At 33.3% G+C, this 19,044-nt stretch overlaps 2 protein-coding genes across 3 annotated transcripts; one reads left to right on the top strand and one right to left on the bottom strand.

Moving 5' to 3' along the window:
• The first annotated feature begins 8,241 nt into the window (after positions 1-8,241).
• On the top strand, positions 8,242-14,792 carry LOC147407934 (putative F-box protein At3g61730). 2 transcript variants are annotated; one of them, XM_086432867.1, is made up of 8 exons: positions 8,242-8,370; positions 9,675-9,880; positions 10,189-10,233; positions 10,680-10,844; positions 10,960-11,007; positions 12,709-12,879; positions 13,673-13,780; positions 14,323-14,792. In XM_086432867.1, exons 1-8 carry the CDS (start codon positions 8,282-8,284, stop codon positions 14,406-14,408), a joined length of 918 nt encoding a protein of 305 aa, XP_086288993.1. In that variant the 5' UTR covers positions 8,242-8,281; the 3' UTR covers positions 14,409-14,792. The 2 variants fall into 2 exon arrangements, with proteins under 2 accessions (XP_086288993.1, XP_086288994.1); XM_086432868.1 differs by having other exon boundaries at positions 14,326-14,792.
• A 2,813-nt stretch (positions 14,793-17,605) lies between these two features.
• Positions 17,606-17,923, bottom strand: LOC147407935 (uncharacterized). The gene has a single exon (XM_086432641.1). The coding sequence runs from the start codon at positions 17,921-17,923 to the stop codon at positions 17,606-17,608; it is 318 nt and encodes a 105-aa protein (XP_086288767.1).
• Between the last annotated feature and the right edge of the window lie 1,121 nt (positions 17,924-19,044).

Raw genomic sequence — 19,044 nt, forward strand, 5'->3', positions numbered from 1 at the left:
ATTGGCACGCTAACTTTTACTTAAAACACAGCAATCCTTTTGAAATTAAAAGTTGTTTACACATAATTTGGTGTGTTATAAGTATAAATTGATGTGTCAGTAGATATTCTCTTATTTAATAGACCCTACGGTATAGACTAATTTCTAAATGAGCATTAACTCCTTTGCAAAAACTCTCATCCATAGAAAGTGTCAAGATGAAATCAAGAAAATCGATGATTCAAATGATTGAGAACAATCATTTATATCGTTGATCCCGACGATTTAAATCATCAATCCCAATCATTTAAATCATTAATCTTGATGATTGGATATTTTTGTAATTAAAAAATGAACTGAGGTTACTCGGTCATGAATATTGGAATTTGAATTATATTAGAATTTGCATGTTTCATTTTTAGGGATTTAAGGGGTAAAAAAATGAAAGAAGGTAAAGTTAGAAAGGTATTATTGAAAAAGAGGGGTAAAAGATTAAATATATTAAAATTAGCGGCCTAATAATGAAGAAATGGGGGAAGAGAGGAAAGACAATAAAGTTGAAGGAGGTAAAGAGGAAAGACAATTATAGTGTGGACCCCGCAACTGAAACGAATGTTTATACCCATAACGATAATTGGAGTGGGGTCCATAGTTATGTTTTATTATATAAACTACTATTTGCTTAACACCTTCTTTGGATTTAAAGGGGTTTATAAGAAAAATAGTAAACTTAGAGGGGGTATTAATGAAAAAATATGGAGGGAAGCAAAGGAAAGACAATAAACTTGAAGGTAGAAATGAGGAAAGGTAGGGTAATGTGGATCCCATTGAACTATAGTTGGAAGGACGTTTACCCCACACCCCCACCCCCACAGTTGTAACAAACTAGGACTAGCCGTAGTGTTTTATTATATAGACTAGAGTTTGATGGTGCCTACGACATGAGCATCCTCTTTGAAGTTAAGGAGGGTAAAAACAAAAAATAATAAAATTAGGGTTATTATTAAAAATTATGGCTAAAGGGGTAAAAATGCAAAATAATAAAGTTGAGGAAGTATTGTTAAGAAATTAGGTAAAGGGGGCGTGCGTCCTATTTGGGATTGAAGAATGGGTGTCAATTGGTCAGTTTTGGTTCAAGTCCTAATAAAGTTAGAACCATAATCACTATATTTTTTTGATTTTATATCCGATTTAAAATAAGTGGAATTGAAACCGATATAGCCAAAAATCTTGGATACCCATCGATTGCAATTCTCAAGAATCAAATAGAAGCAAAATAATAATAATAATAATCTTTATAAAAAGATTATTCTAAAAAATAACATATTATCTGCAAAGTAACAACTTAATTATAATTTACTCCACTAAAAATATGGTTTAATGGTTTTTTCAATAATTAAAAATCATATTCTTTACAAGTAATAAACTTTAAGAATAAATGAGTCATTTTAACCTCCAATATTTATTTTATATGAAAAATTGTAGAACTTTATATAATATAGTACATGTTAATTTTAAAATATAGGAAAATCAAAAATCATGTATAATGTAAAAATAAATGAAAAATAAATAAATTGGTCCTAGGTACCCATTGGATAGAACCTAATGGTTCCAGTTCTTATATGTTTGGTTTCATACTAGACACAACTTTAATTGGTTCTAATAAAAAGGGAATCAAAATCAGGATTTTTCAATTTCGATTCTGGTTTGATTTTGAGTAAATGGGTACCCGTTGACACCCCTTAGATTAAATAGGTAAAATAGGGAAAATAGTTAAGTTAGAGAAGATACTATTGAAAAATATGGTAAAAGAGGAAAGATAGTAAACTTGAAGGGATATTATTTAAAAAAAGGGGGGAAATGAATGATAATTAAATTGGAAGGGTGTAGAAGAAAGGGGAGTAGTGTGGTGTGGACCCCACTCCATGTAGTTGGATGGGATTTAGAAAACCAACTACCTAGATTATGTATAGGGTCGTAAAATTGTAATTTTTTTCATTATAGTGAAAATGAGTTTGATAAAAATAAGATTAGGCGTAAATGTAAGAACATCTTTGATCAACCATATTTTGATGTCAACAAACACCTAACTAACCTTCTAAGAAATTGTACCAATGGCACGAGGGCTATTTTTGTTTTTTTAATAATAGTTAATATTGTAATGGTGTTTGATGTGTTGAGTTCAACATTGTAAGTTAATAAATTATCCTTTTATAATTTATGATCAATCTTGGTACAGGAGGGATAATCTTATCATTTAAAAATAAATGTTTTTTTTTTTTTTTTTTTTTTTTTTTGTAAAATGGAGAATTTGTGACAAAGTTTTAAAAAAGCAAAGTATGAAGAGTTTCAATGATTCATGTAGAATGAATCATGAGAAAACACATGATATCGACCATGTAAACACAAAATCCAAGGATTGAGATTTCTACATATCTCCATTACATACAGCTCAGAGAAACTTATCTCAGGATAAATTTCAATTGTAGAATTTTTAATTTAAATAGTTGGGATCATGTTTTTTTTTTTTTTTTTTTTTTCATGAATCATTCTTCACAAGTCACTAGATTAATATGGGTTGGGTTCCAATGACTTGGGAAGAATGACTCATGTGAAAACGCATGATCTTGACCGTGCGAATACCAACTCTAATAATTATGATTTATAAATATCCTTCTAATACACATCTCGAAGATAAATATTTTGATCATGGTATTTTGTATTTATACAATTGAAGATGAGTTCAACGGGTTTTGAACCATGCTCATGGGATTGATACTCCGCATAGCTATTGTGTAAGATCCTCACATGCAAACCATGGTATTGCAAGTAAAAAATTCAAAAATAAAACTAATGTTATCTCCGTGCATAAGTATTGTAACTAGTGTTCAATTATGAGTTTAAAAAGAAAAAAATATCTCATTTCTTTTCTTTTAGACAAAAAAATGAAATTTTATCCGTGCATATAAAAGAATCCTGGGTATTCATTTTAATACTTCTACCTATGCCTATTGTATAATTTGAAGTTGTTAATCTCAATTTGAATTGACTTTGTTTAAAAATTTGTCAATGAAGATCATTATTGAATAAGAGAATGGATGAACATCTATAAGGAATATCTATATAATAAAATATAATTGTGGCGTACAAACATCTCACTCCACCGTAGGTGGAGTGAGGTCCATACTAACTACCCCCACTTACAGTGGAGTGGGATTCACACCACCTACTTTATTGTTTTACATTTTCACCCCCTTCAACTTTATTGTCTTTCATCACATTCACATTTCAATAACATCCTTCTAATTTTATTATCTTTAATCTTTTACCCCTTTAACCCCTAAGAGCATGCCTGTGCCATCGACACAGGCAAACTCTAGTTTATGTAATAAAACATTACGTTAGGTACTTACAGTAGAGTGGGGTACACACTATCCTTACTTTATTGCCTTTTCACTTTACCATGTTAAATTTTATTATTTTTCATCTCCCCCCCCCTCCCCCGTTCTTCCAATTTTACTATCTTTCATTTTTTATTCATTTTCCAATAACACCACTCTAACTTTATTGTATTTTCCCTTTTACCGCTTTAAACCCAAAGAAGATGCCCTTGTCGTAGACACACAAGCAAAATCTAGTATGTGATAAAATCTCAAAGACAATGAAAATATTGAATAATAGAAAATAATAGAATGACTTCCTACGATACTACATTCGATACTGAGCTAACAGGGAGTTGTGAATAGAACCATAGATGATTATAACTTGTATCTCGAGGAAATGTCTATGGTTCTACGCATGTCTCCATGTTGGCTCAATGTCGAACGTAGTGTCCTAGGAAGTCACTTCAACATTACTCTTGAATAATAGATGATTCAAACAAAATGAATAAGAAACAGAAAATGAGTTTAAATTTCGTATAAAAACAAAGTGTACATGTTCGATCTTGATCAAGTGGGGTAGATGTTTTTGATTTTAATGATATTTTCATTTGAATAAGGTTTATGAAATGAAATTTGAACGATACTATTAATATCAGACGAGTACATCATACCATAAATATAATTACAAAGAAAGGCCCAAGGGTTATAATACTTTTACCATTTGGGATATGGATGGGATTTCTCAAAATGGTTATTTCGAATTGCTTTGTTCAAGGCATCGTGATGTTTCACTTAATAGAGGATTTAGTTGATTGGTCTTACCGTGAAAGGTTTTGTAATAATATGTATTTTGATAAATTGACTATAAAATGCTATTTTAATTATTTACAAATATATAAAATCAACATTATTTCAAAGCCAATTAATAATGCTAACTTTCAAAGTTTTTCAACAAAAACTAGGACCTCGATTGTAGAGAAGATCGAGTTTAAAAGTTGATCTTCTCTACAAGTCAAGAAATTCTTTTCACCCGAAAAAGTGTGAAACCCGAAGACTATAAAATCAACATAAATCCTCTATAAAAAATAAAGTCTCAACAACTCCAAAAAAGACCAAACCTCCAAACTCTTCTTCAGAAATAAAACTACTTTGTTAATTGATCAAGTGTGAAGCCCAAAGAAAAAACAAGACACATGATATCATCATTTTTATTTGATTTGATTGTTAAGATTAGATGAGTACATCATACCATAAAAGTGATTACAAAGAAAGGTCCAGGTGGTATAATACCTTTACCATTTTGGATATGGATTGGCTTTTCCGAAGGGGTTATTCCAAATTTATATGTTCAAGGCATCATAATGTTTCACTTAATCGAGGATACAAATTGTGATTGGTCTTACCTTGAGAGGTTTTGTAATAATAGGTATTTTGATAAATCAACTAAGTGATGCTGTGATAATTAATTAAAAAAAATTTGAAATCAACATTATTTCACAACCACTTAACAATGCTAACTTTTATCAAGGGGCATGTCACATCTGACATCTCGAGGGAAGGCTTACCTTAGCTTTAACCATTTTGTACAAGCGATCATGATAATTCCATTCCAAAACCATTCAATCCAATAAGGGTGCCAACTTTACCTTGTTGGTTCGGTGTGCGGAGGGTTGATCCCAACTCCTACGTTCAAAACTTGTTGAACCCACATTCATGCTGACCACTAATCTCTTGCTTGCCTAACCAAATAAAGAAAACAAAATTTTCAATCCAAAGTACTCCTGGAAAGATCAGTTAATGTATTTATATCAATATTGTTATATTGAGATAAAGGGGATATTATGGTGCAAACAACTTACGTAACTTTCTTTTCTTAATTGCCATAGTTTTTTAAAAGAGGGATTTCTTCTAAACACCTCCTAATTAGTGATAACTTGATAGCCTAGTCAGTAAATGTAAACATCAAAATTGCAAGATAATCCCTAAATCCTTCATAAATCTCAAAATTTTATTTGGATTCATTAACTAGGAATGGGCTTTCTACAATCAAAACTTGGTTTTTCATAGATAAATCCATATCCCAAACAAGTCTAAGTGATCAATGTTAATTACTAGGCACACACATGAAATAAAGTGGGTTGGTCCATCACCTAGACAACAAATCCATCAAAATGGGTCAGTCCAATAATAAAATAGCCTAGTAATGGGCGATACAACCAAGTAGATAGGTGAATACACAAAAAGTTATAATCACAAAAATCGAAGTTGGACCAATTTGACCTTAAAACTATTTAGTCAAAACCCAATAAATTGGGAGGCATAATTGAAAAGTCAATTCACCCTAAGTCTATATACCAAAGTCTAAACCATTTGGAGGGATCTTGGACCATTTTTTTTCGTAGAAGATAATTTTTTTTTTTTTTATCCTTTTTGAAAAAAAGAAGCTCTCGAACTCTAACTTAAAGAATAAGTAAAGTTCTTCGACAAAAATTTAGACTCTAGTTATAGAGAAGATAAGTTTAATGAATCTTTCTATATAAGACAAGAAATCTTTTTCACTCGAATAAGCAAGAAGCTCGAAGGGTAGAAAATCTATGTAAATCCTCTACAAAAAATTAAGCCTCAACAACTCTAAAGAAGAATATCAAACCTTCAAACTTTTCTTCAGAAGTAAAATCGTTTTCTCAATTAATCAAGCGCGAAGCTGAGAGAGAAGAAAGACACGTGACATCATCATTTTTATTTCATTTGATTGTTAATTAGAAAAGAACATTTTGTTGAGCGAGTGTACTTGCATCCATATCACTATTTTCATCAAAATTAACAAAATTATTTGTTATTTTGCTTTTCGCATATCGAGATAGATTATTAAATTGAGTCGCGCTAGAGTAACATTGAAATGTACATCGATTCTCACATTGTTGATGTGGAGGTGCACACATAGCCATAGATGCATTTCACTCGTATCTCGATGAAAAGCATCTATGGTTTCATACACACATCCACGTCAATGATGTGAGAATTGATATATATTTTAAAGGTACTTTAGCATTTTCCTATTAAATTTGTCGTTGAATGTAAACTTTTTCTTTTTCTAATGCCCCCTCACACCTTTCCCTCATGCACATTTTTTTAACTATTAAATTGTCGATCTCAACTATTCAAGGGTCGATGTCAATAAAATTAAGGTTGATTTGACCAATGTTGATCCAATCATCAATATTGACCTTTTTTACACGCATTGTTTTCAAAGTTTTAAGTCGATATATAACTACAAATGATCTATCTTGATCATTTTCTCATTCAAATTGGTTGATCTCGGTTTATGACATCCAATTTTTAATATTGACTTTTTTACAAGCGTTGGTGTTGCCCATTTAGATCATTGATATAGAGTTACAAAAGGTGGAACTCAAATTTTCTAACATAAAATGGTTTATCTTGATGCTGAATTACGACTTTGACGATTTAAATCATTGATATAGATTTATAAATCTCGATCAAGGGCTTCAAGTCATTGATCTTGACCTTTATCTCATTCAAAATGATTGATCTCGGCCACTTTTCTCTTATATTGATCATTATATGAGGGGAAGTGAACGAGGCATTGAGAAATAGTAAGCTGACTATGTGAGCTTTCAAATTACAACACAAAAGTTGGGGGCATTTGGAAGAAGTCCATCCCTCAGGGTCTATCAAGTAATTTTATCTTTAAAAAAAATCATCCTTCCTTTGTCACTCACGTAGGAAGAACATGAATGTCGATGATGGTTACTCCATCCCAAAATCCAATGATTCAAAGTACTCTTGAAAGGTCTATGGATGCATTTCTATCAATGCTATGAGTGCAAATGAACATTAAATAATTTTATTTTAAGCTAAGAAAGTTTGTTTGGATAGATGCAATATAAATACACTAATGCTGGGGTGACATTGGATTTACTTTGATTTTCACATTTCCAACATGTAGATGCTTTTTTACTTGTATCTTAAACAAATACATCTGAAATTATGTGCTCACCCCACCTCAGAAATGTGAGAATCTGAATAAATCCTAATGTCACGTCAGCACGACTCTTCAAAATAATCAACTCATAATAATAGAAGGAAAATGTTAAATTAAATTAAAATTGACATTGTTTCACACATTAATGACATAGATGTGTGTACAGAAGCATATTGGTATTATTTTTCTCAACAGCGTAATTGACTCAAAAAAAAGAAAAGAAAAAAAAAAATGCTCAACTAACGTGGTTTGTGTATGAAACCACAAATTTTTTCCTCGAGATATGTATGAAAAAATCTATGGTCCTATGCACTATCCACGTCGGTTGATTTTTTTTTTTTAAGAGTCAAGTTATCATTATTCTATTTTTCTTTCTTAATGAGAGCCTTTTGATCGTCTAAAAAATGCCAGGTATCCATAGGATCAGACTCTTATTATATGATGGTATTGAATCAATAGTGAACTGCCACGTATTCTTTAGAGAGTTGCTATGTTAGAACAAAAAGTAGTCTCTCGCCTGTTACTTTTGGAAGGACATATGGCAGTTTTTTGTTCGTATAACAGTATAACAGCTTCATTACTAACAGCAAAACTTTACTCGTAATAATTTAATGGTCCCGATATCCCAAAAATTATATTTTGATCTGAGTTTAATAACCAAAATAGCCAATAAGCTTTGTATCATCTTAGGACCAAACTACCCTTATCATTATCAGGTTTCCCCTTTCCACCAAATAACTAAAAAAGTTAAATTGAGTTTTCTGGTGGGCAAAGTGGAGAAATAGCATTCTGCTTTGAAATTTTAATGTTCGCGCGCCTATAAATAGCCGTTCAAAGTGTTTCGTATTTTCAGTTCTTTATTTCTCTCACAAAACGAAAGCAAAAGAGGGAAATCGAAGAAAAAAAAGGGAAAATGGGGAAACGAATGAGAAGAGACAATTCGATTTGCTCCTGCACTTCTCCTCGATCGAGTTTCCTCACTCCGCACTCTAACTTCAACTGGTAATCTCTCTCACGATCTTCCTCGCTCTGTTATGTGATTTCTATCTCTGCAAGAAATTTTGGTTAATTTTTTATGTTTTTGATTTATTATTTTTTGAATTTCATGTTGTTTTCGATCTTTAACATTTAGATCTGGTGATTATTTCGGTGGTTTCAATTCCAGAATACAGAACAACACTGGAATCTTCATGCATTGAGAGTTTCAGTAGTACAAAAGGCTGACTCGATTGCATTTTGATCTCGATTTATTGTTTCATTTTCGATGTTTTAATTGTTCGTAATTGATTGACACATTCCAGCACTAAAAGTTTCAGGAATTAGTAGTACAAGTGACTGATCGAATCGAAACATGTTCAAATATTTTTAATTGAACTTGAATAGATCGAGAATCAAGGTTTTAATTGATGTTTAATCTCTCATAATTGAACTTAGATTTAAAATTAAAAATTATTAGAACATAAGGATTTGGTTATTAGTTCTCAGATTATAGAACTACTTGAAAATCTCAGATCCATCCTGAAAACCTTCGAAGCTGAGAGAAATCCAAATCGAGTTTGGCTGCTTCCTTCGGAGACCTTTGAAGCTCTGAAATTTGAATTCTCAGATCCATCTATTCACGATCTAAAAAGCTTTAAATCGACTTTCTCAGCTCCAATTCTTCACGATCTGTATTTTCCGAAGAGAGATTTCTCAGCTGTGCTACAATTTCTCAGCTGTTTTATTATTTTATTCTGATTTCGGCCGTACATGAACGTTCTTCCACCATTAACGTTAAGAAAACACTAATCTCAAACGACGTTTGAGGATTTCCATCAAACGAGCGATTTGATTGGTTATCTTCCTAGAGATACCAAACGTTATTGGTCCATAGTAAATTGTTCTGATCTCTAGTAAGTCTGTTTTTTTCCTCTAATTTCAATCATTTGTTTAATTATTTCATGCAACATTTTTTTTTTCTCTCTTTTTTATCTTTTATAAATATAATAATTAAAAACTCAAATAATTTTATCGGAGTTTCCATCAAATGAACGATTTGATTGGGAGATCAGTTCTGATCTCTAGGAAGTCTGTTTTTCCTCTAATCTCAATAATTTGTTTAATTATTTCATGTAACTTTTTTTTTTTTTTGGTCTCTCTCTATTAAAAAAAATAAAAATAAAATAAAACTCCAATGTTCATGGATAGAGTCAACTCGACAATAGCGAGTCAAATCGGTGACCCAAATAAATATATTTATTTGTTATAATATCTTAAAACTATGATTTATTGTTAATTTATATGTATTTTTATTATTGTCAAAAAAGGTATGAAGATGACGTGTGGACAGAGATCGCGAAGTACTTAGGGGGGAAATCCCTGGTGATGCTGGGATCAACAAACCGTTGGTTCCACCACCTCATCATGGAAGAAGAAAGTGTATGGAAGTTCGCCTGTCTCCGCGATCTTCAGGTCCCCGAGCCCATGCAGCGTGTCGCCTTCAAATGGAGCAAACTCTACGCTTCAGCTTTTGGTAATACTCATCTCCTTTGCATGCTTGCCACGTGTCAAAACAATCTGTGATGAATGATTTACAATGGATCTGATTATCACCATCGTGTACTCAAATGTATAACAGTCAGATTTTTAAGGATCCATCTAACATATGGTTGAGAACTTGAGATTGAGATGAGGAAAAACCACAGATTTCCTCTAGATTAGCCGGTTTAATCTTCCATGATGAGAATCCCGGTGTATCTTCCCATCTTAGCCATTCGTTTGCCGATGGTATTTTCCAAAACGGTCTCATCAAGTAAACACTTGACACGTACTCTTTTGCAGATGGGAGTCACGCTTACCTATTTCGTCAACAAGAGAAGCACATTGGTGAGAATGATTTTCTTTTGAGTAATGCTAGGATGACTACACAAGACACTGCGTTGATGCGGAGGTGTGCACAGAGAGATATTTATGGTTCTGGGCACACCTCCACATGTGCTCGGTGTTGAAAGCAGTGTCGTAGACTTCTAGTAGTCAGTTTTTAACATTTTTCTTTTCTTTTATGAAGTTTTCTAAGGTCCAACGAACGGATATTACGAGAAGAACATACACGTTTTCCGGAAGAAGTTCGTTGGAGATCAGAATTTTCAAATTTTTATATATATATATATATATATATATATTATAAATTTGGCCTTACTATTAAGTGGTGCTTCTTTAAATTAAAAGTCTATTCTAATATAATTGTTTAGGATTAGAACCAAGGAACTTAAATGAGTTTATATATTATGATTGTGATTACTCTTATTTTTTTTGTGCATGGAACGTGTTAGATTGGATGAGAATCGGAGCACTCTTCTTTGACTCATCCGCCGCTCTCCTGACTGAGAAACTGTTATCTCCAGCCAAAATCCCACAAGGAGAGACTATAGAGAAAATGTTGCAGAGTACCGGTTCTTTCATCTTAAAGAACATTAAAACTGGAATTTGGATAGCTGGTAACGAACTGACTAAATTGCCCTCGGTTTTTCTTTGGAGATGATCTCATAGTTATAGCAATGGAAGGATCAAGTGGACTATGGTCAATTTGTAACTCGCACTTGGCTTTTTCAGATCTACAGCTCGTTCGATGCCCTGTCTGCAACCTCGACACATGCGAAGGTGAGAAGTTCACGAATTTATGGGTTGAGGCTCTCAATCGAACTGACGGATGGGATGCTTTCGATTCCCCAGTAAATGCATCCTTAGGAAAATGTTTCTAATCCCTAGAAGATCAGACTGATCTCTAGGAAATCAGTTTTTTTCTTCGAATCCTAACCGTCTGTTCGATGGAGAGACTCAAGCACGATTGAGGCTAGAAAAGTCCATGCAATCTATATCATCATAGAATTACGTATTTACTACATTTTCTAAATATAATGATGAATGCGTGGTCTTGGTAAGGGGTTGGGTACGTGGCTGAAGTGGCAAGAGCACACAATCGCACATCTTTTTCTGTGTATTCTGATGAAAACGATCTATGCTTCTGTGTCCTTACCACATCAGCCGCGTACTCAAATCATGACCGTGTGCATCATGACTCTTTTTCTAATGGGAAAAAAAAAAAAAAAAAAAAAAAAAGAAAAAAGAAAAAAGAAAAAAGAAAAAACCGAACCTCAAACCAAGATGGGAGAGTACGAAATGAATCCAAGAAAATATATGTACACTAATTCCTTGGAAATCCATGTTTTTTTATCCTATCTTAGCTAATTTTTGATGCCATGTTGGGGTGGGGTGGGGTGGGAGGGGGTGGGGGGAGGCTTTTCATCGGGATACGATTGAGATCTCGATGGAAAGCATCTATGTTCCTGCACACTTCCACGTCAAAAGCATCTATGATTCTTACACACTTCCACGTCATAAATTCCCCTATGATGTCCACATGCTATGCGGCATTGCTCTTTTGAGGTAAGACCGCAAGGACTGTCCATGGGCCAGACTTTGGACCAGGTCAGGCTAGTCTAAGTGTTTAACTAGGCTCATTTAGCTACGTTCATTTAGTTATCGGGCGAAACGGAGATACAATTTAGCCCGATTCATGTATGGTTCGGGCTTAGGATCTAAGGCCGTTGGCGCCTGGCCCGATTATTTAACTATTGCACATATTTTATAATTATATTCATATGTAAAATATGTGGGCCACACGCCAGAATTCGTGCGTATTGTTGGGTCAGTCTTGGATATGGACTTTTTTTTTTATTTGTCTCAGTCCGGCCATTAAATGGACCAGGTCCGAGTTAGGATTTTGAGGCCTAATTTGCATCATCTCGTTAAGGCCCAGCCTGCCCATTGACAGCCCTATTTGTAACCTATTGCCAAGATTTTCAAGAGAAACGAACCCCCAACAAATCTGTACTCTGATCCCCTTTCTTGAAATCTCAATCATCACGTTTGGTTCAACAATAAATCGAATTCAAAGTTGATAGGCAGCCAGATATGAGACTCAAGGGACCTGCCTAAGGAAGCCCAATGGAATTAGATATCAGTAGAGAACTAGCTAGTTTGATATATTGATTTTTGGATCGCTCCAACCTCAGACAATATTTGATGTAAAAAACGAAACAATTAACGCATAACTTGTGTGCCGTGTCCTTTTTTGTGAAGAAGATTCAACACGTCCAACAACAGCTGAGACGGGAAAATGAGATATTCCTTAGGAATTCCCATTGAACTGATCATATAGGAAATCATTCCTGATCCAAAATTTGTATTTTTCTTCCCGTCTTAGCCATTCCCTATACTCTACAAAATGACATTTTTTGAAAGTGTGAAACAAAAAAGTGGTAAATTTATTGACCGTAACTTTGTCCATATATTTTGTAGGGACGATGCAGACGCTAGATGCGAGACATATAGAGTTGTTTCTGAACGTGGGGTACAAGGATGGGAGCTGGCAGTACCAAGAGATCGGATCCCATCAGATCAAGAAGCACTCAGACGGAGCCACAGGGGGGATTTTTGACATTAAGCACCTCAAGGACCCTTCCACAACAGGTAAAACCTAAAAACTACATCATCAACTAACCAAAAAAAAATTTATTCTCCATTAAAACAAAAAACGGAAAAATCATACAAACATAATAGATTAAATCCTTATTCGTAATTTAAAAACTGGACCAAACCAGTTATCATAAAGTGATCAACCATGATTCATATTGAAACAAGTCTGTTAGTGGCCGAGCGATGCTTGGTTGAGCCCTAACCCGGCCCTAAAGAGGCGGGACTATACTTGGCCCTAACAGGTCTAACTGGGCTTGGTTGAATGTTGGTTCTATAAAAGATTAAATTCAGACAGTTTTTTAAATCATTTGGAATTGTTTGTTATCATTTTTCCTCAAAATAGAGGTCCAATCTCTATCCCTATTAAAAAACTGATTAGAGATGAAATTAAAAATATTACTTATAATATATTTTATTAGAAAATAATACATTTATGGACACTATTAGGCCCTGCCCGATTTGGATTTAGTCTGGATTTAATGGGTCGAAAATTTTTGAGCCTCACCTTACCTTTGTGGGTTCAAGCATCACAGACCCTAACCATTCTTTTTCGCTATGAACTGTACCAGATTACGGGGTCAACAGGCTCAAAATTAGCACCCCTCTTTTGGGAATAATTTTAAAATATAAAATTTTCAAAATTTCTTTTTCAAGAAAAGATTTTGGAAACAATAAATATAATTTGATTAATGGCAAGATCCTCTAAAAATCAAACCATATTTTATGAATAACTTACTTAGATTTTCATATTTTACTAATAACTTAAGATTTTGAAAATAATGTGCAGAGGTCTTGGATCTCAAGTCATGGGCAGCGAAACCCAGTGACTGGCAACCCAAGGCTCGGGTTGCTCTCCACGCTGTAGCTGTCAACACCAATCTGCAGCAAAACGACGGTATTGACCTAATTAGTAATCTCTTTGACAACCTAATGTATCTTTGGATCTAATAATGGAGGCCTTGCCCCGTTGATCTAGGCCATCCAATAAGTGGCCCACAGCCCATTAAAATTTTCATCGGACAGTCTATACAAACGGACATAGGTCCGAATTGGTCAAATGGCTTGTTCTCATAAGCCCTTTATCCGAAGGACAGGTATTTCCGTTTGAAAACACTTCCCTCAAATGACATTTGGTGCGTCTCCATCAAATGAACGTTTGAGATGAGAGAAATTTCCTAGGGATTCCCAAGGAGATGAGTTATAAAATGTGTATCATTCTTCTAGTCTCAGCTGTTTGTTTAGTGGAGTATGGAGAGTGAAACGTACGGCTGTGATGGAGTAAAAATCACATCTTTCATAGGGATCAGTTATTTTTCCTTGCGAATCTTTGCTGCATAATCCCTACGAGTCATCTTTCCATGTTAGCTGTTAGATACTCTGCCTCAAACGCTTATATTTTACTTACAGTTTATGATTTCGCTTTGGCTTCAATGGCAGCAGGTCTTCACGTAACGTACCAAGCGATGAGAGCTGGAGCCGACGGTGAGGTTGTTTCCATTAGAATCTCTCAACAACTCCTCTGAATTCTGATTTCTCTTGTAGGCTGAATTCATTCCCCCAAACCCAAATAAAATTTGATTCTTGTTCTATTACTGGCCCCCATTTTCCCATCTTCAATCAATGCTATTTTTTTATAACTAAAAAAAACTGTGACTCAACTCCGGTGCCCAGAAAGTCGAGTCAACTTGAGGACTCACGAGTCGGTTTCACTGAGTTAATTAAATATACATTTAAGTGATAAAATATCATAGAAAAAATATTTTTAACATTATAAAATTAAATTGGTCCATTTGTAGTCAGAATCAAGAGAATTGCTGACGTGAAATAAATGAATAATTCAATCGTGTTGAGTCTCATTGACTAATCACCATCAACGTCTTACCCCCAAAAATATCAAGATAGCTTGAACAAATCATCTTTGGATGCCTATGATTGCACATGAAAAATGAGAGAGATGGAGATGGTGGTGGGGATTGGGAATAGGGGTGTGAATGGGCCAATTTCGATTCGGTCCCTAAGGAACTTAGAATCATAATCATTATATTTATTTTGATTCTTGTTTGTTCTGGTCCGTCAAAACTAGAACCCCAAAAAACACAAATATCCATCAGTTCCGATTCTCAAAAATTGAATGAGAAAGAAAACATATTTCAAATCATTATAAAATATTTTTTCATTAAAAAAATTAGCATATTATCTACAAAGTTATTACTTAATTATAATTTATTATATTAAAGACATAAGTTAATGATTTTTTCTAAAAATTAAATTAAATTATATTAAAAAGTAATAAAATTTTAGAAGAGTTTACTCATTTTAAGTTTCAATGGATAATTGATATGAAAAATTAAACAACTTTATAGAACATACATTAATTGTAAAATAAAAGAATATCGTAAATTATCTACAGTATAAAATACCCATTTGTATCCATTGGATAAAATCTAATGATTATGGTTGGATTATTTTAGACCTGACTCTAATCCTTTACAATAAGAGAGAACTAGAAAAAGGATCCGGTTCGATTAGATAGTTACCCATTGACATCACTGGTTTGGAGATGTAAAATTATGCTTCTTACCTGGAACTCATTTTTCACCCGTTTGCAAATGCAAATGACTTGCCATGCAAAAGTTTTTGGAGTGGAAAATTTATAATTGTTTGGTACTCAGTAGGAAATCTATTTTGCGATGATTTCTTGTACTTCATCGATTTTTTTAATGTAAAATATTTTTCAATAAAACGGCGGAAACAGTTTTTAATTATTTTGTCCGCATCAAAGAAACTATGAAATTATAAAGAAACCCTTGGTACTTGTTTCCGAATGATCTGCAATGCAGAAGTTTTGCAGTGGAAATTTTTTTTTTTTTTTTTGGCAGTCATCGGGAAACTTTCTGCGAAATCATCTCTTGTATTCGATTGATTTTTTCAATATAATTTTTTTTTTTTGCAGTGACGTTTTTTTTTTTTATTTAAATAAAGCTTGAATATAATTTCAACTTGTTCAACTTCTTTAAAGAAATTATTAAATTATAATATACCCTAGTACTTATTACAATAATATGAATATGAATTTACTCAAGAGTTGTTGGAATAACATTGAAATTGACATTTTTTGGGATATTGGTGTGCAGAATCATAGATACTTCTCACTTGTATCTCAATGAAACACATCTATGGTCTATACACACATCCATGTTAGCAATGTCTTTAACAATGTCAATTTCAATGTTACTTCAACATTTTCCTTTACTAAATACATTCAGGACGAGGAATATTCTTGATGAGAATGTATTTTTTTTTTTTTTATAAATATAATATGTAAATAAATGTATCTTTAATGAGGGATGTTTTAGTAATTTGAATAATATCCTTGATGAGAGGTATTTTATAATTTTGATGTGCACGAATTGGAATTGAATACAAATTGCAAATGGTTTGCAATACGTTTGAGTTGCAAATCCTTTTTACTGAAATTTCTTAAGAATTTAGGTGACATCGCAATTTTTTTGCAATTTATATCATTTGTATCGTGCAACCAAGCACCCATAAAACAAGTACCTAAGGGATTTGGGCAAGATATGGTGTTTTAAGAGGTTAGTTGCCTTGCCCTTGCTAGTCGGGCCTACGGGTCTTACACCTCGTCATCATCAATAAAAAAATAATAATAAATAAACCCATAAAATTGATTCAAGAAATGTTGTTATATTAGCAATTGATTTACATTGTGAAAAGGGGTAAAATTTTTCACTTTTGGAAGGAAAACGTTTCCACATCTCACCCGCTTAGAAAATGATTTTTTCAATTTCCTAATGTTATTATGTCACGGTCACCCCCAACCCCACCCCCACCCCCAAAATAAAAAATCAACTCTTCTTTTGATGTTTTTCCTTGGTTTAGTTCAATAGTAAAATCCTTTGGCCAACCGAATTCATTTTACCTTGACCATTTCCTAGATCATGGAAAATGAAATATTTGATTAGTTTTACAACCTAGAGTATAGGATCATTGACTTACATGTACAAAGAACGCTTGGAGATACTATTGTGTAGAAATGTGATCATGATTTTTCAGTAACATAATTGTCAAAGATGTTTTCTTCACTACTTTTTCTTTCTTATGCGGGCCACACTACCATGCATTTAACAATTAAATATAGTCATTTTTACTTGGAGGGCCATATAAAAATTCGAAAGTGTAATCAGGGGAGCAAACCCGATCACTATCGATTTGATGATTAAAAGATATATAATCTTAACGTTAAAAATCAGAGTAAAAAAACTACACACTAGACGCAAGCACAAAAATCAAGGGCTTTAGCTAGAGGTTGATGATAACGATAGAAAAATTACCTTTTCTCAATTTATTTTTTTGGTTTCGTCTTTGTGTTCTATCTTCATCTCACAACCTAATCATAGTTCGTTTAACTTTCTGCCAGCCCGCAATTTTTCCTAGGATTTAGGCTTCAGGTAAGATTAAAGCATGATTTGAGCTTATTGAAGATGAATAAGACATAATCATGTAGGATGTTGTCATTCAAATTATCACCATAATCAACATCGTCAAAGCGTTATCTCAAAAAAAAATGTGGCAACGATCACTAACATCTGATAAAGAGAAAATTTTAATAACAAGTTTGACTCAATGATATTAAGTCAAAATGTTACTACATAGTACATCCAAAAAAAAAAAAACTCAGAAAAATAACAAAAAAGGGGGTTCATCTATTCATCTCATGGACTTCAGGACCCTCCATGATACTCTCCAAAGTTGGTTTCCACCCTTTAACATCATCATCATCTCTTCTTCTCTCTCTCTCTTTCTCTATCTCACCCAAAACATCTTCCAATCTCTTTCCATCTTTTCTCTTTAGCTCAAACATTAACGACTCCAATTCCTTCTTTGTCAGTACTATCTTAATCCTTAAACCACCCTTCTCAAAACCAGCTTCCTTAGCAAAACCATCTGATTCTTGTTCTTGTGTCCTGATCTCATCTTCTTGTTGCCTCAGTTTACAAGCCTCCATGCAATTACCCATGGTTTCCAATGCTAGAAAAACCACTTTTGATTGATTAGAAGGAATCTATAAAAACCACTTTTATCAATAAGTGGTGAGTGAGGAGAGGATGGGAGAGAGGGTATTTAAAGATAAAAGGTCGTTGTTTTTTATTATTAGTTTTTTCATGGTGATTTCTTGGATTCAGTCAAAATGAAAAAAAGTACGACTTGTTTCTCTTCAATAATTATATAATAATGTTTAGTTTATGGATTCTTTGTTGAACCTGAAGATGCCCATGTGATACTTTCCTCGTCGTTGACTCGTTTGACCTTTCTATGGCTGAATATTGGGTTATCTAGAAGTTAGACATACCCCTCTAGGTTTTGGTTAATATTTGAGAGACCTGCGCTCTCAAACTAGCTAGGGCTGCAACTTGGGAGGGGTGAGTCAAGTTCAACTCGGGCTCAATCCGATTAATGGACAAGTCTGGTCCGAGTTATGCATAATATATGAGTTGAGCCCGGGTTAAAATAACTCGACCTGGCCATGGGTTGAGCTCGGGTGGAAGGTTCGAGCAACCCAACTCAACTCTAATATTATGCTATTTAATAACATATAAATATTTTATATTAATTATATATATTTTATTTATTTTAAAGTATTTATTTATTTTTTTTACTTAATATATAAATTTTTTATTTAAGATATAAATAACATTTATTTGTTAATCAAAACAAAATTAAAAAATTAGATGTGGTCAACGAGTCCAACCCATCCAAAACTATCTTATTCGATTAATCCGAACTCAACTTGAATTTGGAAGCTTAAGTTTGGATTGAGCTCAGGTTGAGAGCTCTGCCACTTGAGTTGAGTCGGATCTACTCTCCAATCTGCCCAAATTGCAACCCTACCTCAAGTTGATGACACATCCATTAGTCTCAATCTTCTACGAGAGACAAAGAACCCTTAATTTCATCAATGTAAAAAAGGGGAAAAAAAAATCCATTGTCTTTGGACTCTCCAACCTCTACGACAAATTTCCTTTTTTAACATGTTCGACCTTAATTCTAAGCATCGTATTCTTGATTTTTCTATCAAAAATATTTATCATTTTTTTTTTTTTTAACTTTTTCAAAAATCCTAGTTTGCTCTTAAGGTTT

This window comes from Akebia trifoliata, chromosome 3 (assembly GCF_017979445.1).
Source record: "Akebia trifoliata isolate Shusen 1 chromosome 3, ASM1797944v1, whole genome shotgun sequence".
NCBI classification, from domain to species: domain Eukaryota; kingdom Viridiplantae; phylum Streptophyta; class Magnoliopsida; order Ranunculales; family Lardizabalaceae; genus Akebia; species Akebia trifoliata.

Excerpts from the sequence above, each read along its gene's own strand:
- LOC147407934 (XM_086432867.1), top strand. The coding sequence starts at position 8,282 with ATGGGGAAACGAATGAGAAGAGACAATTCGATTTGCTCCTGCACTTCT. Across the intron at positions 10,234-10,679 it reads TCAACAAGAGAAGCACATTG|ATTGGATGAGAATCGGAGCA; the intron begins GTGAGAATGATT and ends GGAACGTGTTAG. Across the intron at positions 12,880-13,672 it reads CAAGGACCCTTCCACAACAG|AGGTCTTGGATCTCAAGTCA; the intron begins GTAAAACCTAAA and ends AATAATGTGCAG.
- LOC147407935 (XM_086432641.1), bottom strand. The coding sequence starts at position 17,923 with ATGGGTAATTGCATGGAGGCTTGTAAACTGAGGCAACAAGAAGATGAG.